Source organism: Ciconia boyciana, chromosome 7 (assembly GCF_034638445.1).
Source record: "Ciconia boyciana chromosome 7, ASM3463844v1, whole genome shotgun sequence".
Taxonomy (NCBI): Eukaryota; Metazoa; Chordata; class Aves; order Ciconiiformes; family Ciconiidae; genus Ciconia; species Ciconia boyciana.
In genome coordinates, this window is record NC_132940.1 from 42490223 (window position 1) to 42511395 (window position 21173).

Below are 21173 nucleotides of genomic sequence, written 5' to 3' on the forward strand. Positions count from 1 at the left end.
GGGCTTTTAAGTTTCTTCTGGGGGACTCCAGAAAGATTCAGTTCTGAGGTACCCTTAGGAGTGTGTGAACATGCTGAGCCCACTATCAGAGGTTAAGAGAGAAAATCCCTAAGCTTCCCCCCTCCTGAAACTGCCTGCACGATAGCACCTCACTTCCAGTCAGCCTTGGAAAACAGATGTTGCATGGTGCTGGGGCTTCATCAGGCAGGAATGCATTAAAATAATCTCATGAGAACCTTCTTCAGGACCAGGACAAAAATTTCTAGGTCTCAGAGAGAGAACCCAAATGGAGACTGCTTTCCTGCCTTAGCAGCCAGAACAACCCCTGAGATGCCTGCGGATAAAGGCCGGGCTCCACCACGGGCAGAGGTGCTGAGCCTTGCTGGAAACACCACGCACGCCAAGGCTTCACTTCGCTTCCTCTGTGAGCTTCCTGCCTCTTTTCTGGGACAACTCCGGCAGACAGAAACCGGCACCCGGCTGCCGTGCGGCTCTGCCACCAGGAGATGGAGGCTTTGTCCCGCCGCACTGCACGGGTGCCACACGCTTCATCCCTGGGAGAAGCCGGCGAAGGCACCGCCGTCTCCTGCCTCGGTGATCGAGAGGGGATGCAACAAAGCAGGGGGACAGGCAAACAAAAGAATAGTTTATTTCTGGGTTTAAATAACCCTAAACAGTCATTTCAGGGTTTAAATAACCATGACTGACTAGTGACTGAAAAGACAGCAGGCGTTGAACACTAAAACAGGCTGTAGCTGAAGACCTTCCGAAACCAGTGCATTTACACAGAAACCAGAAGATGCAACTAGGAAAGGAGCTGCGACCTCTCCTTCCCCAGACAGAGCATTTGCGAAGATGAATTATATGGTGAAGCTCCAACCAGAGCATGTATCCTGCGCAATCAGGTCCTGAACAAAACTCTGTCTCCGTGTTTTACTGGCACACCCTGTCACCGCTCGTCCCAGCTTACCCAGCTGTGGCCATGGAGCACTGTAGCCTTGCACAGCACAAACCGGGCTGCAACATCCTGGGAGCTGCGGCACAAATGAGTCACATAGCTGGGCCTGAAACGTGGGGCTTTCCACAGTACTGATGAGAACTAGGGAGCAGCAGGATGGTTTGCCTGCGCCCACGTACATCCAGGATTGCACTGCGCAGCCTTTTGGAGTGGAGGGAGCTGAAGTGCTTTGGCTGGAAAGCGGGAGTGCAGCATCGCCTGCACAGGAAACACCCCTGGGGTGGTGCGGGCCAGCCATCCAGTGGCAGAGAGAACAGCCACCAGCAGCTAGAAAACAAAGCTATTTGGTACCCGGCCAGAGCCCACGGCGGACACCGGGAGAGGCAAGTAACAGATCTTGGCTCAGAAAAGCATCTCCAACATGCTTAGCTTTAAAGTACGGTGTAAACCCAGCAACTGTATGGAGCTACCCAGGTGACCACAGCGAGCCCGTATTTAAATGAAGGTTGTGACAGGCCCAGTGGGCATTTCACAAGTATTTCTGCTTGCAGAATTTATCCTGGCCTCTGCATTTATTTTTGTGCCTGTCTTTTTCTGACAAAACAGAAAGGACCTTCACATCCTGAGCACAGCACTCCCTCGCCCACCAGAGAGTAATCGTGCAGGGCCACCCATGCCCTGCCACCACACAGAGCTGCAGAAGGGGAGTGGCAGCGGGGGCCTGCTCCTTGGTGCCCACCTACTCCATCTGGCCTCCGGCAGGACTGGTGAGCGTGGGCAGCTGCCAAGGCTCCCCGTGATGCAGACAGCTGCCTGCCGTCCTGCAACCCACCTCCCTTTGACCTCTCCACAGCTGTCAGCCAGCCAAAACCACCTGTCCCCAGCTACATTGCTTGTGTCCACGCCGGTGGCCACAGAGCAGCCGCCTCCTGGCCATGCAGCTCTTGTGGGCTGTTGCCACCTGCCTTGGGGCAGCGGGTGCAGGCAGAGCACTGGGTGACAATGGCGCCTGAGGCTCAGGCTCAGCTCCTGAGGGTCTGGGGGGAAAAAAGCTGCTTTGGCACCTCAGTAAGGATCATTTCTGGATGTCAGAGAGGAGCTGCGTGTGTACTGCCAGCCTGTCACTCTCGCAAGGTGGCTTTGTCTCCTGGAGGACAGTGGAGGGCCACGATGCCCCAGGTACAGGGAGCCTGCAGCGTCCTGGCGAGGTGGCACCCCTCGCCCCTGCTCCCCTGCCCCACAGCCTCTCCTCTGAAGACGAGCAGGTGACACATCCACCACCAGCTGTTGCTCCACTGAATCTGGCAGGTGCCAACTATTCAACTTAATCTCTTGGCAAAAAGGGTAAGTTAATTTTTACAGGTGGAAGAGGCCAGGCCCCACTCCCTTTCCCCAAAGAATGACTCAAACCTCTCCTGTTGGCAGCAGCACTCTTCCTGTAAAAAGGCAGGCTGCAGAGGTGAACCGAGAACAGAGGGATAAGAGGGCAGGAAGAGGAATTTCAGAGAGTATTTTCTGCATGTTTTGCTTGGCCAGAGCTCAGTTCCTTGTCATTCCACCCAGCCCGTGGACTTCTGTTCCACACAGGGCAGAGGAGAGCGAAGGCTTGGGGCTCCCAGAGCCCCTCCCGGCCCTGATCCTGCACCATCCCTTTGGGGGATTTGCAGCATGTTAAGGAATGGAGTCCTTCAAACATCTCTTAGTCCTTGTGGATTAGTCTGCTGAAGTAAACTTCCAGGGTTTTTTCAGTTGTGCTGTATCCACACAGGGGAATCCCAGCCCCAGTTAGGAGGGGCTGAGGTTCCCTCCCCTGTATGGATACAGCAACACAACCCGGAGAGCACTGCAGCTCTCCTGCCTGCTCACCTCCCAGGCACAGCCAGCTCCAGCAGTGTCACTGGGGAGAAGAGCTCCTCAGGCTGGAGCCGTGGGACCATGCGCCCTCCATGGCAGTTCGTTCCAGATAAACACGTCCACAGTAAGAGCGAAGCAGTTTTTCCAGGCTGGCAAAGTCAAGACTGACCTCCACCTGCACATTGAGACATCTTCACTTCCTTGTGCTTCTGCTTTCACCCTTCAGCCTTTAAAAGAACCTGAAACGTTAGGACCTACCCCCCTGCCCAATAGCTAATGGATGCCAGCTAAGACCTGATGGAGAGCCCCTCTGGCTTCCCAGCGCAGATTTGCAATAACTGATAGATCAATAAGCAACATCCTCTATTCATCACAGGTGGCCTGAAAGCAGGAGCATGCAAACTCCTGCAGATGGAGTGAAAGCTAACATAATTTCTTCATCTTTAAATGATCTGGCACAGCATGAAAACACTACATGACAATAATTGATTTCTCTAAGTACCATCAACCTGGCCCGGCCTGTAGCTGATTCTCCTTTAAGGAGACATGGTTCTCCTTTAACTTTAGTGGCACCTATAGTCTTTTCTTAGCTCAGTGACCTAGAAACTGCATTAAGATGTCAAGAGAACATGCACAATACATTGGAGAAGCCATTTCCAAGGATCTGAAAAAAAAAAAAATTACTGAGAGATATGGCTTGGACCCAGGGCGCTCCTCATTCTGTTGTCAGAGGTATAAATAAATATGCAAAATAAAGCTAAGCCCAGCTTAAAAATACATTGTTCCTACGTCATTGCTCAGCTAAAATCCAAATACTCTATTCTCATCCCAGTGACATCAGTGAGTACAGTCCCTTAAAATGTAAGCCCAGTGATGAAACAATAAGGAAAAAATATTATCTTCTAAGATAAACCCAAAATAGGGGACAAATCGGTATTGAGCAATAACTCATTTTAATTAAACTTACTTTACAGCTGGGAATACAGTAGTTGATTCGAGTAGCAATGACATAATGCAATGGGAACAGGTGGCTGCCTCATAAAAAGCCCTAGTCCACCATAAGCGCTGATATTTCAAGGAGACTGTCATCAGGTAGCAAGAGCCGAGCCCTGTGCTTTTCCATGGCTACTTTCCAAAGCCTGATGTGCCCATGCTTTGTTGATGGAGCCACCTGACCAGATGTGAATTGCTGGAGGCAAGTGCTTTGCCAGAGCAAAAGATCTTTGCAGACTCTCTTGTACCATGTCTCGGACGGAGCTCGAGCTTGCTTGCAGGTTTGCACAGCTCACGGCACAGCCGCCCAATGCGACTGCTGAGCTGGGGCTCACCGAGCGACTATTCAGCACTGGCGTTTGCACAGCAGCCAGCAGAGAACGGGCACGTGTGGAGATAATATGACAGAAAATTAAGAGCACATAATTCTCAGCATTCAGAGTAGCACTGGTTTCCCTAATTTTTCCTCCTCCTGAGCAATGTTAAATCAATTACAGTAAAATTAATGACTTTCGCAAGCAATTTGCTGAGAGGATGGGCTGGGGGATTAGTCGCTAGCTGGGTTGCTTGCCACCCCCCAGCCAATTTAGAAAACATTCAGTGTGAAAGGCTTCTAACAAAAAAAAAGCTCCTGCCATGTATTTTATGAATATGCTTTCCAAGCAGAGAATTACAGAAACACTGGAGGCTCAGGGATAACAAGCAGTCACCTACTCCGTCTCCCTGCATTGAGACACATTTGAGGAGAGCTAAGTTGTCCTTCATAAAACATAACTTCAGAACAGTTGTTATAAACTTTCTGAGGCGAAGACACATGGAGGCGAAACTACTTGTAGAAGGGGAAAACACTCAGCTCAAACAGGTGAGACACCCCTGCACAGACACTTGAGGGACTGAAGACACCTGAGTGCAGACAGTTCTTGGGATGGCCAGGGCTTTAATCTCTGTAGGACACACAGCAGCAGGGTAGCACTCTGGTCAAAACGGGCTAGATTTTTCCAGAACACAGGAAAAGGCCTTCTTGTCCTTCCTCTCTGCCTTTAAAGAACTAATCAAACTTGTGATTTGCATGTTCAACCCAAGTTACCCATCTTTGCACAGATACACATGCTCACAGATAACAAAAGCACGTTTTATAGAGCCATGGGACCCTTCTCTCTCAGACCCACTGTTATCTTTCTCCCACTAAAGCACCTATGCAGGTTATATGTTGATTTTCCAAAAAACACCCACTCATTTGTAGACCTCTTCTCAGCGTAAGCTTTGGTGCAAGTCACAAGGGATGCAGAAGAAAGGTGCAATTCCTCTTGGCCTGACCCTGGACCTCTCTGAATCTGGACCACTACAATAGTGGGAGGTTTTTTACCCTTCTGAAATGGGACCTCATTTGACATCTCACACAGAAGAAGAGAGAGGTGCAAAGAAAAGACGTGTTTTCTACTGTTACCCTAATGCCTACTGCTTGGAAAATATTCAAGAGCATCTGAAACACCCTGAGTAACATCATGGCACAGAAAGGACCATGGAAGTGATGATATGAGTCTTATATGTTACTGAGTTTTCACAAGTGTTCTGTCTTTTTTAGCTAAAAGCAGCTACACCCTCCTCACTCCAAAAAGCGTTTCTTTATCCAAGCCAATTATTTCCTGAAAAGGTGGCTGGAAAGACCAAAGAATGAAGTGTGGGATGCAGAGAGGAGGGCCCTGGGGAACAGCGACCAAAGAGGCACTAGTGCTGGGACAAGCTCTGTACATCATGTCCAGGAGTTACAGGGTCTTTCTGATCGAGCGATGATCCTCCCTCCTCCTCCCAGCTTCCTGAGCGTTGGAGAAAGGTTGAGCTTCAGGAAGCCACAGGCATCTGGAAAATTGTTTTAATAGTGGCAGTATCAAGCTGCTACTGCAGCAGCATGGCGTGTGGTCGGGCTGTGCTGCCAGCTCTCGGGCACAGCATGCCTGGCTCCGGCCAGCTGCGAGGGGTGAGCCCGGCTCTGCTCCTCCTGCAGCTGGCACAGGACTCCTCCTGCACCCATCAGGAGGTGGCCAGCTCCTTTGGCACCCAGAACCTGCAGCCAAGCTGCAGATGCTGCTTCTGAAGTGCTCACTTCAAACAAGGAAAAGAAAAAAAAAAGAAAAAAAAACCCAACCCCAAATCCTTTCTCCTTTTGAAGCCTGGCTTAAAAGCAAATGAGAACCTGCAGCCTAGCTGCAATGTGATGGGACTCCTCGGCCTTCAGGGGTCTTTAAGTACATCTGAAAGGCATTTAACACCAATAAAATAAGCTGAGCTCTTGCTGGTATTTTTCCTACCCCCCCTCCCCTTCCATATTCACCCCCAGGCTGCTGTGAGCCATCTGTGCCTTGTTTCCCAGGGGAACCAGGGTTAGGTAGAGGGGAGAGATCTGGGGATGGAGAAAGAGGCCTGGGTGAAAAATACAGACTGCTGGAAGTGCTGTCAACCCCCCAAGCTTGTCATGGGGACACAGGCAGGTTGGCTGATGGAGGGAGAAGGCTGAGCTAGTCCCTAATGCTGTCAGTGGAGGTATTGTTCTGTGGGCTCTGTCCCCTCTAAAAATTTTGCCCAAGGGAGTATGAGGTTGGCCCACAGGGAGCTCTCTGCAGCATGGTGTTGGTGTTCACCGAGCTGGACCACATCCCTGCCATGCAGCTGCTCTCCTAGTCCGTTCATGGCTCTAGCCTCTGAGGAGCAGTGCAGACCCAAGGTGGGCACGGGGACCTGTAGCACCTGGCTGTGGTTTTGGCGTGATGCGGGGATGGTTGGGGTGAACACAAAATACTTCCAGACACGTCAGATATATGTAAAAATGTGCCTGCGCTAACTCTCAGGTGTATTTTTCCAGGTAGAAGGACTTACTGTCTGAATGGCCATTCTAACCTCCAGAAGCACCAGTTAAACCCAGTGACATCAGGCAACTTAAGTTTCCAAACCAACAGATGCTTTAAAGCCAGCAGATAGCAGGCAGCTTTCTAGAGGTAGGCATGTGTCCTGGGCAGCTAGAGGCAGAAAGCACCTATAGCTGGAGACCTCCACAGGTTCAGGGGCTGAACACAGCTACGCAGGCAGCTGCAGCCGAGGCATTTGTAGCACCGTCACTTACCCTCTCATGCATATTTTCAAGGGATAGAAGTAAGGGAAGTTTTTCCTGCCAGCTGTGAAAAACCCATTCTGGGACAGTGTTGAAGAGAAAATAGGTCAGCTCTTCAATTCACAGGTCAGGCCGTGTGGACTTGGAAATGCAGGTGGGTGTTCAGAGCCACTCCAATTACCCCAAATCCCTCAGTTGGAATTGTACAGTTGGGATAAAGTTGTCAGTATGAAGAACGGCAGCTACAAAAAAAGGCCAAGCAGGGGAGCGGCTCCTCACTGCTGCCAGACCAGCGGTGAGGAGTGTGGCTGAGCCACCCGCGGGATGAACGGCAGCCCAGGAACACGCTCAGAAAGCCAGCCTTGCCCTCCCTTTTATAACAAGGCCGGTACCGGGAGGACAAGTTTGTGTTTTGCCATGGAGCTGGCCGGCTCTGTGATCAGGGATATCTGCAACGTGGCAATTTCATGTTAGGAAACATTTCATTTTTACAGTCTCCCCACACAAGGACCCTCAAATACTATGACCAAAAAAAGCAGGGCTGTGCTGTTCTTTGCATCTCCATGTGTGCAAGCTGGAAATCAGGGCCATGGCTGCTCCATGCACCAGGCTGACAGCACCTAATTTCCCCCGTGAAAGGAGCGGGAGTTGCAGGTGCTCCCAGCCCTCTGCCGGCATGGGGGAGCCGGCGGAGGGAGCAGACCCTGCTCTCTCCACCACATGGTCAGCAGCTGCCTTGTGCATGTTTATACCAGCCCTGATGTAATTAGCACCTTGATGTGTGTTAAATGAACCAAGCTTTCCAATCTTTCAGAATAAAACTCTAAAGAAACAGCTGCGGGGCTGACAGAAATATGATTCTTTCAAAGTCTAATGAATTGTATAATCACTTCAGTCATTATTTTGCATCCTCCTTCTGCAAATGCACAGCCATGAGTCCTTGGAGCACGGTGAGTTTTAAGCCTCACCAAGCCCATCATTCAAGATACATCAAGCATATTTCCAAATCCCTGTCAGGGATCAGAAAGCGATCGGGGTGGAGGCGTAGAGTGCTGCGTGGTGGCTGTGCTAGGGTCCGGTGGCAGGGGTAGGGCACAGACGACCCCGCAGTTTGGTGACCCTCTCGCTTTCACTTCGCTGTGTTCAGCTCAGCACAGGGTGAGGAACACAGAGCATGGAGGCTGATGTCAAATCCATGCCCTTCGCGCTCCAGCAAACCAGAGCTGCTGTTAAGCCTGAGGCCAGACAGACTGCCTGGGTCCATCCCCGCCAGCACAGAAGCCAAATGGCCAGCACAGCAGCCAAAAAAACATAAAAAAAAGGAAGGTTAGGGTAATCCAGCCAAACTGGGGCAGCAAAACAGGGAGCAGAGTTGGCCCTGTCTCCCTCCATAGGCAGCGGTGAGGGCACTTCCAGAGGGCAGTGATGATGGCTCCAGAAGGCAGTACAGCCTGCGAGGCACACCAGACCTGTGGGGCAGGACCCACAGCTAACCAGGAGGATCTGCGCCTTCGGAGTCCTCTGTCGTGCCTAACTGCCTTCAAATATTAAAATGAGGAAGATTCATGTGGATAGACAGTGCTGTCATGCTCTTCTCCCCCTGGAGGAAAATACTGCAAGCCACCACCTGCCTATTCAACACACTCCCTGCTCTGTTCATCTGAAACAGTTATTTCCAGCTGGTACAATTTTCAATCCTTTGAAAACTAGATTCAATTGACTTTTAACCACCAGGTAAATATGGGAGACATATATCTACTTGCCTGCATTATTTCTATTATATTCAAAACACCTATGGGTTTTTATCCCTGAAGGGTTGTGACTTAATGCATAATAATGCATAGACATACTGGAAAGTTATATGTGAAATACATAAGGATGTGTTCAAGACTGCATGCTCCCCATTCAGCTCGATTTGAATCTGTCCAAACAAATTCCAACGTTACTGCAAAACTCTCTCCCTAGCTTTACATGCAGCAGTGCTGGAAAAGAGCAGCGGGCTGCAAGGGGTGAGTGTGGGGCTGCAGGAGCTGCTGTACAAAGTCGTTTGTCATCCCTCGTCTGCGAGCACAGCCAGTTCAGGGAAAAGGATATTAAGCTTCTGGGTTTGCAGAGGCAATCGGGCTGACTGGGACTTAGATCTAAAACGTTTTAAGCCATGCAATCCCACATAAAAACTGCCCAGGGACAGCTCGCCAAGAAAACATGAGACACTTCAGCAGAGGCGACACTGACCTCAGCAAGGAAGGGCATGTCCCAGCCCTCCGCACCCGCAGGCCCTGCGGTGCCAGAGGCTCTGCGCAGGCAGGAGGGAGCGAGCACAGGAGCCGCTGCAGGAACTAGTCCCTGAAGGTGCAAGACCTTATTTCAGCCTGTAGTCTAAGATGGTGTCTACAGGCAGGGGTGTCTGAAGTACCACAGGCTTCTCAACTCATCCTCCTGAATACAGCCAGACCTGCAAAGGGTGCTTGTGGCATTTCCAACCTATGAATTGCTGCTGGGTCTGCAGCAGCACAAACTTTTAGCACAGGCACTGACCAGCTCATTTTCAGAAAGCCCCATTGGTGGTTTGCAATGACAGTAGGGAAAAAAAAAGAAAAAAACCCAGCACGCTCCAGCAGTTGCTGTTTGTACCTGGCTGTGTTGAGCTGCATCCCGCCTCCATCCCTGCCGGTGACGCCAGCACCCTTGGGACCCGCTGCTCCCTCCTGCTTGTGTCCCACACGGAGATCCTGCAGGATTCCGTCTTGCATTACCTCCCCTCATTTTTCTAAAGGGGAGGCCAGACCTGAGGCTGGACTCCTGGACGAATGGTATGTTACCAAGCAGAGCTGTCTATAGGTAAAGGTAGCTGCTGTCTGAAGGTGGGAGGCTTATTAAATCCCATGCAAGCAAACAGATGATCTCCCTGAAAGAAAATGCTACCTCCCTTGGTGGGAGCAGGTCCCAGATGAGAGCTTCTCCCAGATGGAGAGATAATTTACTATGGCACCTTATGGCTCCTTGGGGCAAAGCTAGTCTCTGCACAATGGCATCCTGCCGCCAAGTCATCGTCATAACACAAGAACACACACCTCTGCCATGCAAAAACTGAACAGCTCCAAAGCAAGAGGTGGGATAACATCCAGTGAAAAGGAAATAAACATGCTCATATGAGGATATTGCCACTTGCCAGTGCCATGGAATAACATTCTCATAACATCTATTTACAAACACTAAGATTGTCTTTTCAGGATGAAGAGGAGGCCAATTTAGATAAATGCTTAATTTTATTACAAAAGTGAAATCCTTTAAATGAAATAAAATGGTATCTATGGTTGTATGTACTTGCTGCTGATGCTCTGAATAAAGATAAGCCACTGAAAGGATGGAGAGGTGTCACCAAGCACATGGGACAGCAGTTCACTGCACTCGAGCTGTTTTAGCACAGTGATTTCATAAGTGTGTGAAAAAGATTATATTCTTCACTTCATTTTATTCAGTCAGATCAATTTTATGCCTCACCCAAAAAAGCAACTGGAAGCTGAAAGACAGAAGTTAACTATGTCCTTCCAAGCTATGGAAAAAAAGTGGCATATGAGAAATGGCTACAATCTTAAAGGACATGAGGACCAGGAATGACCACACTGTCTTTGTTATATTATTGACTTGCTGGAAATGTAAAGGATGTTTAGATAAACATTATTTTCCGTGTGTGTCCAGCACATTCACTTAACTATTTAAAACATTTATAAAAATTCTATTTTTGGGCCTTTTTTAATTGGAATTCAGTTCCTATCCAAATGCAGCTTGACCCACCATGTGTTTAAAAATTACTCATATGGTAAAGAGGAAAGCTGCCATTTACCTTATACTAACATAAAAGTTTAAAAAATGAGGCCAAAATGTATTGTGAGACACAGTATTGCTTAAATAAAAATGTATCGATAGATGACCTTCATCAGTAAAATGAAATACAGGATTTAGTGAAAAAGCTTATAACTAGTAAAGAAAATAATCATATTTTGTTTCAAACTCAAATGAGGATCAGCCTTAAGAACATCTACTGAGAAAAGGAAATGCAAACAACTATTAAAATTGATTATTTAAGTAAGTGTTTCTTACTTACGTAGCTGGTGTTGCTTCATATCAATCCCTGCTATCATGGGGAAACTTAAAATTCAGGAGCAAGAAGCAACAAAGATCCAGCAAAGTAAAAATTGTCCTAATAACTCACTTTCTGACTCTTGAGCAAAATTCATTGTAAAACACCTCCTCTCCCTGCCTTTGGAAATGGAACATTATTTCTTTACTTTTTCTGTGCTCTCACCTGAGATTCACAGGTTGTCAGGTCTCTGAGGGGAATTTGAGGACTCTGGACATTTTTTGATGTGCACAGGGCAGCTCTCCTCCCTGTCCGTCAGTGAAGTATGAGCATGGCGCTGAGATGCAGGAGGCCAGCAAAGACCTGTGCACAGTCTCACTGCCCCTTTTGGATGCCCTGGTGCAGACAGGATCATCTCTGCTACCTGTCCCCACAGCACTCTGTGCAATAGTCCTGACCTAAGAGTTAGATGCCTGAGCAGTATCATAATGTGAGTAATAAACAGGAATATCCTCACTAGTTTTGTTATTTATCATGCTGCATCTCTCTGAGGATTTTTTGCTTTTGTTTTATAAGGGGTTATCTCTCAGCCCTTGACATTTTTACGATCTCAGTTTTGCTCCCCCCTCGCCCAGTATTTCAATTCACCTACACCATGTATTTCACAGGAGTGTATTCTTGCTCTCGTTGCTGAACACGGCAATTGGTCGCACCAAGCGTGGATCTCTGAGAAGCAGCTGGCAGGCAGCAAGTCTCCCAGCACAAGGTCTTCGTCTGTTCACATGAAGCTCAGAGTTGCAGCAAATGCTACTTTTGGGTAGCTGCCAATCTCACAACCAAAGAAAAGGATCCTAAACAAAACTGGGATATTTCTTCTCTCTTGCCCTGGCACACAGCACGAGGTGTGCATCCCTGGGAGAGCCCCTTCTCTGTGTGCCCTTCACTAGAGATATTGTGGCTGCTGCTGTTTTGGTAGCTGCTACTTCACGCAGATGATGAAAAATGCACTTGGCATCATGCAACTTAAATGAAAACCTGCAATTTGTGCCAAAAGAATAGCTACAGAAACACACAACCTGAATGTGAACACAGAGATGCTGACCAAACACCCACACTCACGTGTGGCACATTGGCAACCCCTAACACCCCTGTACCAAGGCAGGGTGCCAACCCACACATCCATCCCCAGCCCTGCTGCTCTGCCCAGGCTGCGAAGAGCCACGCCAGCCGTGCATGTGCCCCAGGCCCTCCGGGCCCCCTCCCACAGCCACCGTGCAGATGGCAGCGCTTCCACCACTTTCAGGGTGGGGCCAGGTTGGTGGCAGGAACCGCGGCATTAAAAGCTTTAGATCTTGGTGTCAGAGCCTGCAGTCTGTCAGGGTGTCTTTGCCTTAAAAGCTAGGACCGCAGTAAAGATGAAAAATGGTTTTGCCATTTTCATCCCAGCTGCCCTCAAACTCTTTATCTCCAGCAGGATGCAGAGTGCTTGCTCCCAGCACACCGCTCCTGTTCCTATCCCTGCGTGCCCACCAGCCACCGGCCAAGGGCTGCCCGAAGTGATGGCTTCCTGTGAGATCAGGCAGCTGGAGGCTGGGGAAGAAACGCCGCTTGGGCACAACGGAGAGGCAGCAGGGATTAAAGATATCTCAAAAAATCCCCACCTGTAGCTCAGTCAGGACAGGCTCTTCCCCATTTTAAGACAGCCAGAAAATCTAGCAAACAGCACCAGTCTTTCTCTAGGATGCCCAGTAATGCAGATTCTGAACGAGGACCTGAAGCAGCGATAGGATACAGGTGACAAACACTGAACTGGAAGTGTGTGAGCAGATGAAACCAGAAGGGTTTTAATAGAAACCAGTAGCTTTTCTGGGATTTGCAAATAAGTAAGCCCAAAGTAATCTAATTTTTCAGAAGGCAGAAGCTAGGTAATTTATTTCTATGTGTCCATTTCCACAGGCTTCCTGACCAAAACACTCACTGCTGCTCCCTAAGAAATTTCAGCTCAAAGAGTTCTTTTTAAAGACCACTGCTACCAGCTGACAGGAAAGTCAAATCCCAGTCTCTGATCTTAATAGAAGTCATACACTTTCTGCTAATGTTGTAAGTATAAAGCAACATGAAAAATGACTAAAACCAAAGCACCAGTTGTGGATTGCATTCAGCACATCACATCTATTTGGCACTAGTGTAAATCCACATCTAGTAAAGGAAAGTAGGTAAACCAGGCCTTTTATTTTAGACACAGCTGAGGGCTACCAGGGCATCCATAAAATGGATTTCCCACCTCAGCATTCTCACCCCCTCTTGCCTAAAGTACTAAACCCATTCCTGAAGACAGGGGAAATGGGCCAGTTTTGGCCTTCGTTACAAAATCAGCTCTCAGGGAGGCTTTGCTGAGTTTTCCCAACTCAGTTCATACAGATTGTGTTACAACAGCAACATGCAGGGTTAACTGCAACCCCAGGGAGGGCTCTTGTGAGAGAGAAGAATGGTTGGGACCCTCCTGGAAGACCCTCCATCCTGGAGGAATGGGCTGGGGGGAGGCAGAGGGAAGAGGAGGATCTGTGACTGGTTGTGTACCCCACATCCCGTTTGATAAGTGATGCCAAGAGAAGGAGGAGAATTCAGAAAGGCGGGGACCGGAATCAAAATCCAATGGGTCAGAAGCCTACATGAAGGTAGGGGAAAAATATGTTGCATGTTGGTATCTCAGGTCCTTCCCTTCTGCTGATACCATGACTGCAGTTGCTCTGCCAGCCTGCTTTACGCACCAAACTCGGCTACAGGCAGAATCACGCACATTGAGCTGGAAATCTCTCCCATTCAGAGGATTTATGAAAAATATTTTACTTTGGTCCCCCTGAAATTACACCATTTTCCTCTTTTATCTATCTTAAGTGTCAGGAGAGCGTGATGTTAACGAGATGTACAAAGGCTTTTGGGTAGCTGAACAGTTTTATAGTTCCACATTGATAAATTAAACCATTTGTCACTGTTACCACACTGATGTTTCTTCCTGAGATCAAAGTCTGGATTTCTGCATCAAATAGTACTGTCCTCTGCTACGCATTACCATGCTTTACCTTCCAAGGAAATTAATTGTGATTCTGTATTTTTACATTCACAGTTTAATCATGCCCTAATTCTCATACCTGCTGATTGCCATCTCCACATGCAGTATGCAAGTAATTTTTTTGTATGGATTTTCTCCTCGCTACCTGTGTGAAAAGCCTGAATATCCTGTTTCAGGACAATCATCTTCTTCTGGCTCTGAAAGGCTGCTTCTGCAGTAAAGAATACAGCCAATTTCCTTTCTCCTCAAATCCTGGATTCAGTCACGTTAATTTACATTTATATAGCACCCTTCAACCCTGAAGATCCCAATGCACTTTACAAACTCACCCTCTCTGTACACAGAAGCTGTACAAATATACACGGCTACATAAACAGACACAGCAATCCCATCACCAACTGCTAAAATGCATCTCTCTGCGTGTATTCCCAGCACACTCATGGCAGGTCAGCTCTGCACACCCTACATCATATCACCATCAAGGAAGAAAATAAGGCAGTATGATTTAGAGGCATGCCATTTCCCTGCCAGGGAAGCGCGAGGAACCTAGGCAAGCAACAGAACAGCTTTACAACCTGGGCAACTGACATCTTGGCACTCTGCTGCATAGGTTAAAATGAGGTAAAGACTGATTTGTGGTGAGTTATACCTCGCTTCTTCTGTGCTATCAGTGCCTGTGTAAGTCCAGGCTTGCTGCTCCCTTCCACTGATGGGTGACCCTCAAGCAGTTTGTTTTATAAAACTGAAAAACACCTGCTTGCTTTGTCATGAAAACATCAGGGGAAATAAACCCCCCTCTCCCTAACAGCATAGTTGACTGGCTCCTGCCAATCTGAGGATGAAGAAGATGGAAGAACCCCAACATACCTGAGACACCTTTTTGACCACGTCACTGCCCACAAGAAAGCCCTGCGCGTAGGAGCGTGCCGCGATGAAGGCTCGGGTTGCCTTCACCTTCAGGTCCCTGGGAACTTCCCCAAAGGGTTTGTGCTGCTCTGCGTGTTTCACCATGCAGTCCAGGTACTCATCTGTGATATGGTACTGGGGATTCATTAGCTTGAAGAGCCGCTCCAGCAAGCGTGTCCAGAACTCATTGAGGGCCTCTTCCAAGTTGATGTTGGAGCCCCGGTAATAGCGGCGTAGCTCACTGTACAAGTCCTTGAAGACCTTCATGTTTTGGGTGTACAGTTCTCCGTACATGCTTGGAAAAGCATCATAAAGGGCTTTTTCTGACTTGTTCAACAAATCCTGGAAATAACCTGAAGAGAGAAGAAAAAGGAGATGGTGATGCGTCAGTCGGACAAGCAGGAATCCAACAGGGTTGCACTGTTTGGCAGCACAACCAAATGCCTTGAGAAAAGAGAGGGGCCCTAACAGAGCTTTTCCTCCAACCAACCTTACTCACACTCTCAGTCTTGAGCCTCAGCTGAGAAGATTGAAGGAGGAACCCCCCAGTGCCAGTGTCAGAGCACCATGGTCTGGGCCTCTCCACCTCTTCTGGCAGCCTCACCTGGAACCAAAATTGAGGCTCTCCTCTGAGCGTGTAAGGTGCCATAGTGTTACTCACAGGTTTTATTTACAGAACGCATCAACTGGCATTGCTGACATATACCATAACTTGCCACAATTGTCAGCCGATGCCTTATGAGACACTCAACCCCGAATCAAGAACCAGCTGCTTCTGGCACAGAAGTTGGCACTCGCTAAACATCACTAGAAAACATCGTAAACAGACAAGGAGGCCTGGATACTGCTCTGGCAATGGAGTCTATCCCGTAATGACTGCTGTTAGAGTAAGACTAGTCTATCAATATTAGCATCCACACCAGAATGAAGTAAGATAAAGATTTCGTCTAGAAGATAACCTGAAGTCTTCCATTTCATCATGTCAAAGGTTGGAATTCCTCCTGCATCGCCTGCTCTTACCATCACACAAAAGTGAGGGCTCTTCTGGAGAAGACTGCAACTTCTTCAATTTTGAAACAGAACTTCCCCCCGCACCCCCTGCCATTCCTGGCTGAGACACTGATAATTTGGGGAAGCCAGCGGAAGTCCAGTACAACACACATGGCTGAAGCACAAAGCACAAGTCAAAGACAAAGACAAGGTCTCTGCAGGCACGAGCTCTTCTTTGGGGCAGCACATTTACTTGAAGAGGACGTGGCTTTACCTGGACTAGCTGTCATCCCCACCGACACAAAAACACCATGATCCACCGTACAACTTGAAGTTGCCTTTGGAGAAATCAGTGCAACTTGTTTGAGCTGCCTTTCTTTCCTGCCCCAATGCTTCTTTTCCAACACGTTATTTCCAAAGCCCTGGTGAGATGGAGCAGGGCTGCCACTGGCAATGGTGCCAACCCTTCACAGAGACGTCCCCATCAGCCCCAGTCACTGCAGCCACCCTGGCTCTGAGGCACAGCCCGTAAAGTGTGTGCCAGAGTCCCACGTGCTGCGACAGGTACAGGCATGTCTTATTATGTATTTAAAGACAGGGTTGTGCTTGAGTATTTTTGAACTGAGGCCAACATTATCATGTTCGAGGTTCTCATCCCATTTGCTTATTTGGATTTGCATCCTGCTTTTGTTTAGGTATAAACAACTAAATGGTTTTACACCCTAGGTTCAGTGGTCGTAGAAGTTACAGAAATGCGACTCTCTTGCTACATACAGCAGGGTAAAGATGACAGATTCAACTCCTCCTTTACGAACATCTTTAGGTATTTCCATCCTCTTGACTGTCAGCTACCTTCAGGCTCTCTGAGACTGCTCAGTGAGGAACTCATAGCAGTACTGGCCTGATTCAATTTATTGATTTACATAAGCAACTTTAATCATCATTTAAGTCAGTGAGAGGAAAAATGATTTAAATAATCATTTTCATTTCAATTACATTTGTACTTTTTAGGGCCTTTTTGAAGCAAACCTGATTATACTATTCTTTAAATCTAAATTACTGGGGGTTTTTTTGGTGATGTATGATAAGCTCTAGTTGGAGGGAAACCGTTATTCAATTAAAATCAAACAGCATGTATTTAGGTATATAAATTAACTTCACTGTGCTAGGCGTATAAGAAAAGAAAGAAAAGCTTCTGAAAAACGCATATTGCGTGTACAAAGCTTTATTAAAGTATTTTTTGAGGGAATGGCACTGACTACAATTAAACACCTCTAAAATTTTAGAACTAGTAAAGCTCATTTCCATGGGTCTTGTTTGTATTCACAGACTGGAAGGGCCATACAAGCTTTCCTACATTAATAATCTCTCATTGGCTTCTCAGATTTGAGTGAAGCTAAAACTCAACAAGCAGATCAAGCAAGTGAAAACACCCTCTGCATCTGCTAATACTGGCTGCTAATACACAGGCTGCTAATACTGAAACTTCTTGTAGTATTTTAACAAACCAATACTGAGCATTAATAGCCTGGCTTCCTCCAGCCACAATCATGTACTGCTTAATAGTTTAAAATTTGATTTAAGTGCTTTTAAAAGACTGTGAGCAAACTAGGTCTTAGCAGAAGTTTGGTTTAATCACTTATGCAGAAAATAAAAAAGTGTTATCTAAAATGTTGAATAAAAACTGTGGTTTTCAAGTGTACTTTTGAAAGAAATTTATTCTTATTCAACCTGACCTGGGTGGCAGTTTGTATCTCCAAACATTTGTACTGGGATCTCTCCATCTCTCAAATGACTGATCTGCATGCACTTGTCCATCTTCCCTATTAAAATCTGATTTCTTCTTACAGACACCAGTGTAAGTGTGTTGCCAGCGGGCTGCTACAGGCACCTAAGCCACCTATAAAATTACCTTCTAATGAGGGGTTCCTAATATGAAAAAAATCAAAAGCTGATCCCATTAAAAAGTACTTTGCTAAAGGACCTCAGTTTAATAAGAAGAAACACCTGCAGCATGTGCTAACAGAGCTTATCAAAGCCTCTCCTCTTGAATCTCAAGACAAAGGGTGATTCAACCCCTGCCCTCTCCCCGTGGCCCGACTGCCCACGTCCCAACTCCTGTTCCCCTGCCCCAGCTGCCAGAGGGGAGCTCTTTGCCAGGGTAGGACAAGCTTTCTGCAAAGCCTGCGGCCTCTCATCCCTGCCCAAGGAACTAATTTGAGTCTGTATCTCCCCCCACTTGAACAGTTCAGCCATCGCTAGTCCCAAAGACAGCGGCACATGGCAATTTTTTCTTATGATAAAATTATCACTGTGATCTGCAGGGTGCTAACACAGGTGAGAGCTTTCCTTTTACCAAAAGGCCTCATCTACACTGAATAATTGTACAGTATGTAATTAAAACTTGGCAAGTGTTACTGGCACATACATAGCACTCATCCTGGTAACCCTGATTCACTGGCCTCTACGCAGACTGTTCTGCTTCTGTAAAGCTCTTGAGTATCCTCTCTAACAGCCATGGCTCTGTCCCCAGCATAGCAGTTGTGTGCACCCACTTCTAGGAAATTTGGGTTACCCCAGCCAAGTGAGAGGCTGCAAGAGGATGACTTACAACTTGGGAGCTTCTCATCCAGCATTTCTCTCCCGCCCCAGCATTGCACGTGAGCCTGGGCTAAGGAGATCACAGCAGTGTGAGCCCACGTCAGGGCTGCTGCAGCACCGAGCTCCCAGCCCGCCTGGTCTGGCACTGCTGTGAGCTGACTCAGGGCCGATCCTGCTGCAGCGTTACCATTTCTTGTTGCATGGTCACCTTGCCCTGCAGCATCTCCTGAAGGGGCTCACAAGCCAAGCAGATAACTGCCAGACAGACGATTCATCCTAGCAGGACGCTTTTTCAGGTCTGACTAATCTGAGGTGGCTTCATTTTTCTGTTGCCACAGCCTTCCTACCTGTACAATGAACAGAAGTGGCATTCACCTACAACAGACACAAAACCCAAAGTTTCTCTGATGCTGATGAGATATCTAAAGCTGCTCTGTATCTTAATGTATCACTCCAAGCACTGCTGGTTGCCCATTCACAATTTAATTAAACTGAGCTCAAACTCTTTCTTGTATAATCAGTGCTCTTTTCTCTGTGACAAGCAACGCTAACTGAATAAATTGCTCAGCAATCCAGGTACGACATGCAGCTTGGCACTCACCATCAGGAGGAAGAAAACACCAACAAACGGAGCCCGATTTGTCAATTCAAGGTAAAATAGCTTTCTTTGTATTGCTACAGGAGAAGCAAGATGTATATCTTTCTGTCAAAAAATTGGAAACTGCTCTCAAAAAAGTCCAAGCTAATTAAGAGCTGATGAACTGTTACTTCTCACCTAAGTGAGAGAACACCAATTACAGTCAACTTGTTTGTTGACGGTTCTCAGAAAGTTCTTCTAGATTTCACGCACTGTGCAAAAAAAATATATCTACATTATCTAGGGAAAATTAATTAGCAATTAAGCCTCAATGCGTTTGTGATGAATAGCCGACCTGGCAGAGAATTTAAGTGCACGTTTTGCAGCATTAGAAGGCACTAAGAAGTGGGGTTTGCCAGGAGGGATGCACAGAAGCTTGTGCTAACTGCCCTGGTCCTCACAATCTCAGCCTGCACCACTTGTTCACTTAGCACAGGTATCTCAAATTAACACTGCATCTTCTCCTTGACACCCCCTGCCTACTAACATCCAACCTTTTAACGTATTTAGATATGTGTCACAGGTTAAGGATGTGCAGGGCCTCAGGATGAAACAACTTGCTGAACCACAGTTTAGGCATCTGTCCTTCTTGATTTCAGGTAGAAGCAATTATTTATTCTAGGCACCCCATGACCTGTAGCCTGAAGCATGTAGCCATGGTGGACAGGAGACCCTTAGGTAACCTGGGTGTTTTGGAAACCTCTAATAATACAGCTGTCCCAATATTTCTATAAGAAGTTAAAAATAACCACCCCGTGGGTCCATTTGGATTTATTAACGCCCACTTGGTCCACCACTGCTGGGTCTGCCCTGCCTCCCAAAGGACAATTAGAGTGATTAGCTCAGGCAGGGAAGGAGCACATGGAGGCAGCTTCATCCGAGTCACATGCTGGACACATCCCCATGGCCGCTGAGCTCTGCTGACACCACGTTCTCCAAGCTAGCAGCAACAGGCTCAACCTATGTCTGCATTCATGCACTGTAGCACATGGCTTCGTTAGCCTCGGGAATGGCAGGGATGGAAGGAAAGGGCTCATGAGGAGCCAGCGCTGGAGCTCTAAAGCCCTCGCTTGCTCCAGGAGTCACTACTGCACTCCCATCCCTGGGAGCAGGTACACAAACACCTGAGGTGGCTCTGCAGAGGGCCAGCTTTCCTCTGAAATAATGCATTTGTTTCCACTCTGAGTTACAAGAAAGCAGTTATGTATTTTCTGGACCCAAGCTGAAAAACCACGGATGTTCTCAGCTTCTGCCAGCCTCAGAAATTTTACAACGGAAGCGTACTAGCCAGAGATACCTTCCTGTGAGTCACCTGCTAAATCCATGATTGGGCTTCCCCTCTTTCAAAAAGTTTTCTCAAAGAGCCATTGAACAGGTGAGTCCTTCCTCACCGCTGCCTGCTAAGGGCTTTGCAGTGTTGCAAAGCCCAGCAGGTGATTTTCTAATACCAGTAATTCAGACAAATGAAACTCAGTTTTCCCTGGGCCAATGAAAGGCACAGCTCCTCAGTCAAGGCTGTTCCTACATGAAACATCCCTTTTCACACTCTTGCTGCAAAAGTAATCAAAGGAAAAAAAAAAAAGAAATGGGAGTCTGTTTTATTATTATTATTATTGCTTCTCACTTCCAAGCTCAGAAGCAAGACAACTGGCTTTGCTCAAATGAAATTTGCCTTTTGGCAGAGGTCAGGTCTGAAAAACTTCTGCCTCAAATACAAAAATGCCAGAAAGTTATGAGCAAAGAAATGAAAGGTTTTTACAACTGAGACAATTCTGCAACCTTGGCTGCTGTTTCTCTTGCTGTTGTAGTGACAAAAACTTACTTCTCAGAGAATTAAGTTTTCAACCAGAATCTATAACCTTTGCATTCGAGAGAGATTGTAAATCCCCACCCATTCCCCTGCTTCACAGCTTCCCAGTGTTCGCAGCTCATATTTTCACAGTTTCCACATTTTCACAACTCTGGATTCAA

At 47.4% G+C, this 21173-nt stretch overlaps 1 protein-coding gene across 1 annotated transcript in view; it reads right to left on the minus strand.

Annotated features, from left to right (window-relative positions):
- Positions 1–21173, minus strand: part of GPC1 (glypican 1) — a 216815-nt gene that overhangs the window by 12395 nt on the left and 183247 nt on the right. Inside the window, exon 3 of the mRNA XM_072867073.1 lies at positions 14936–15327. Within this exon, the coding sequence (XP_072723174.1) occupies positions 14936–15327 (392 nt within the window). The remainder of the gene's footprint in view (positions 1–14935; positions 15328–21173) is intronic.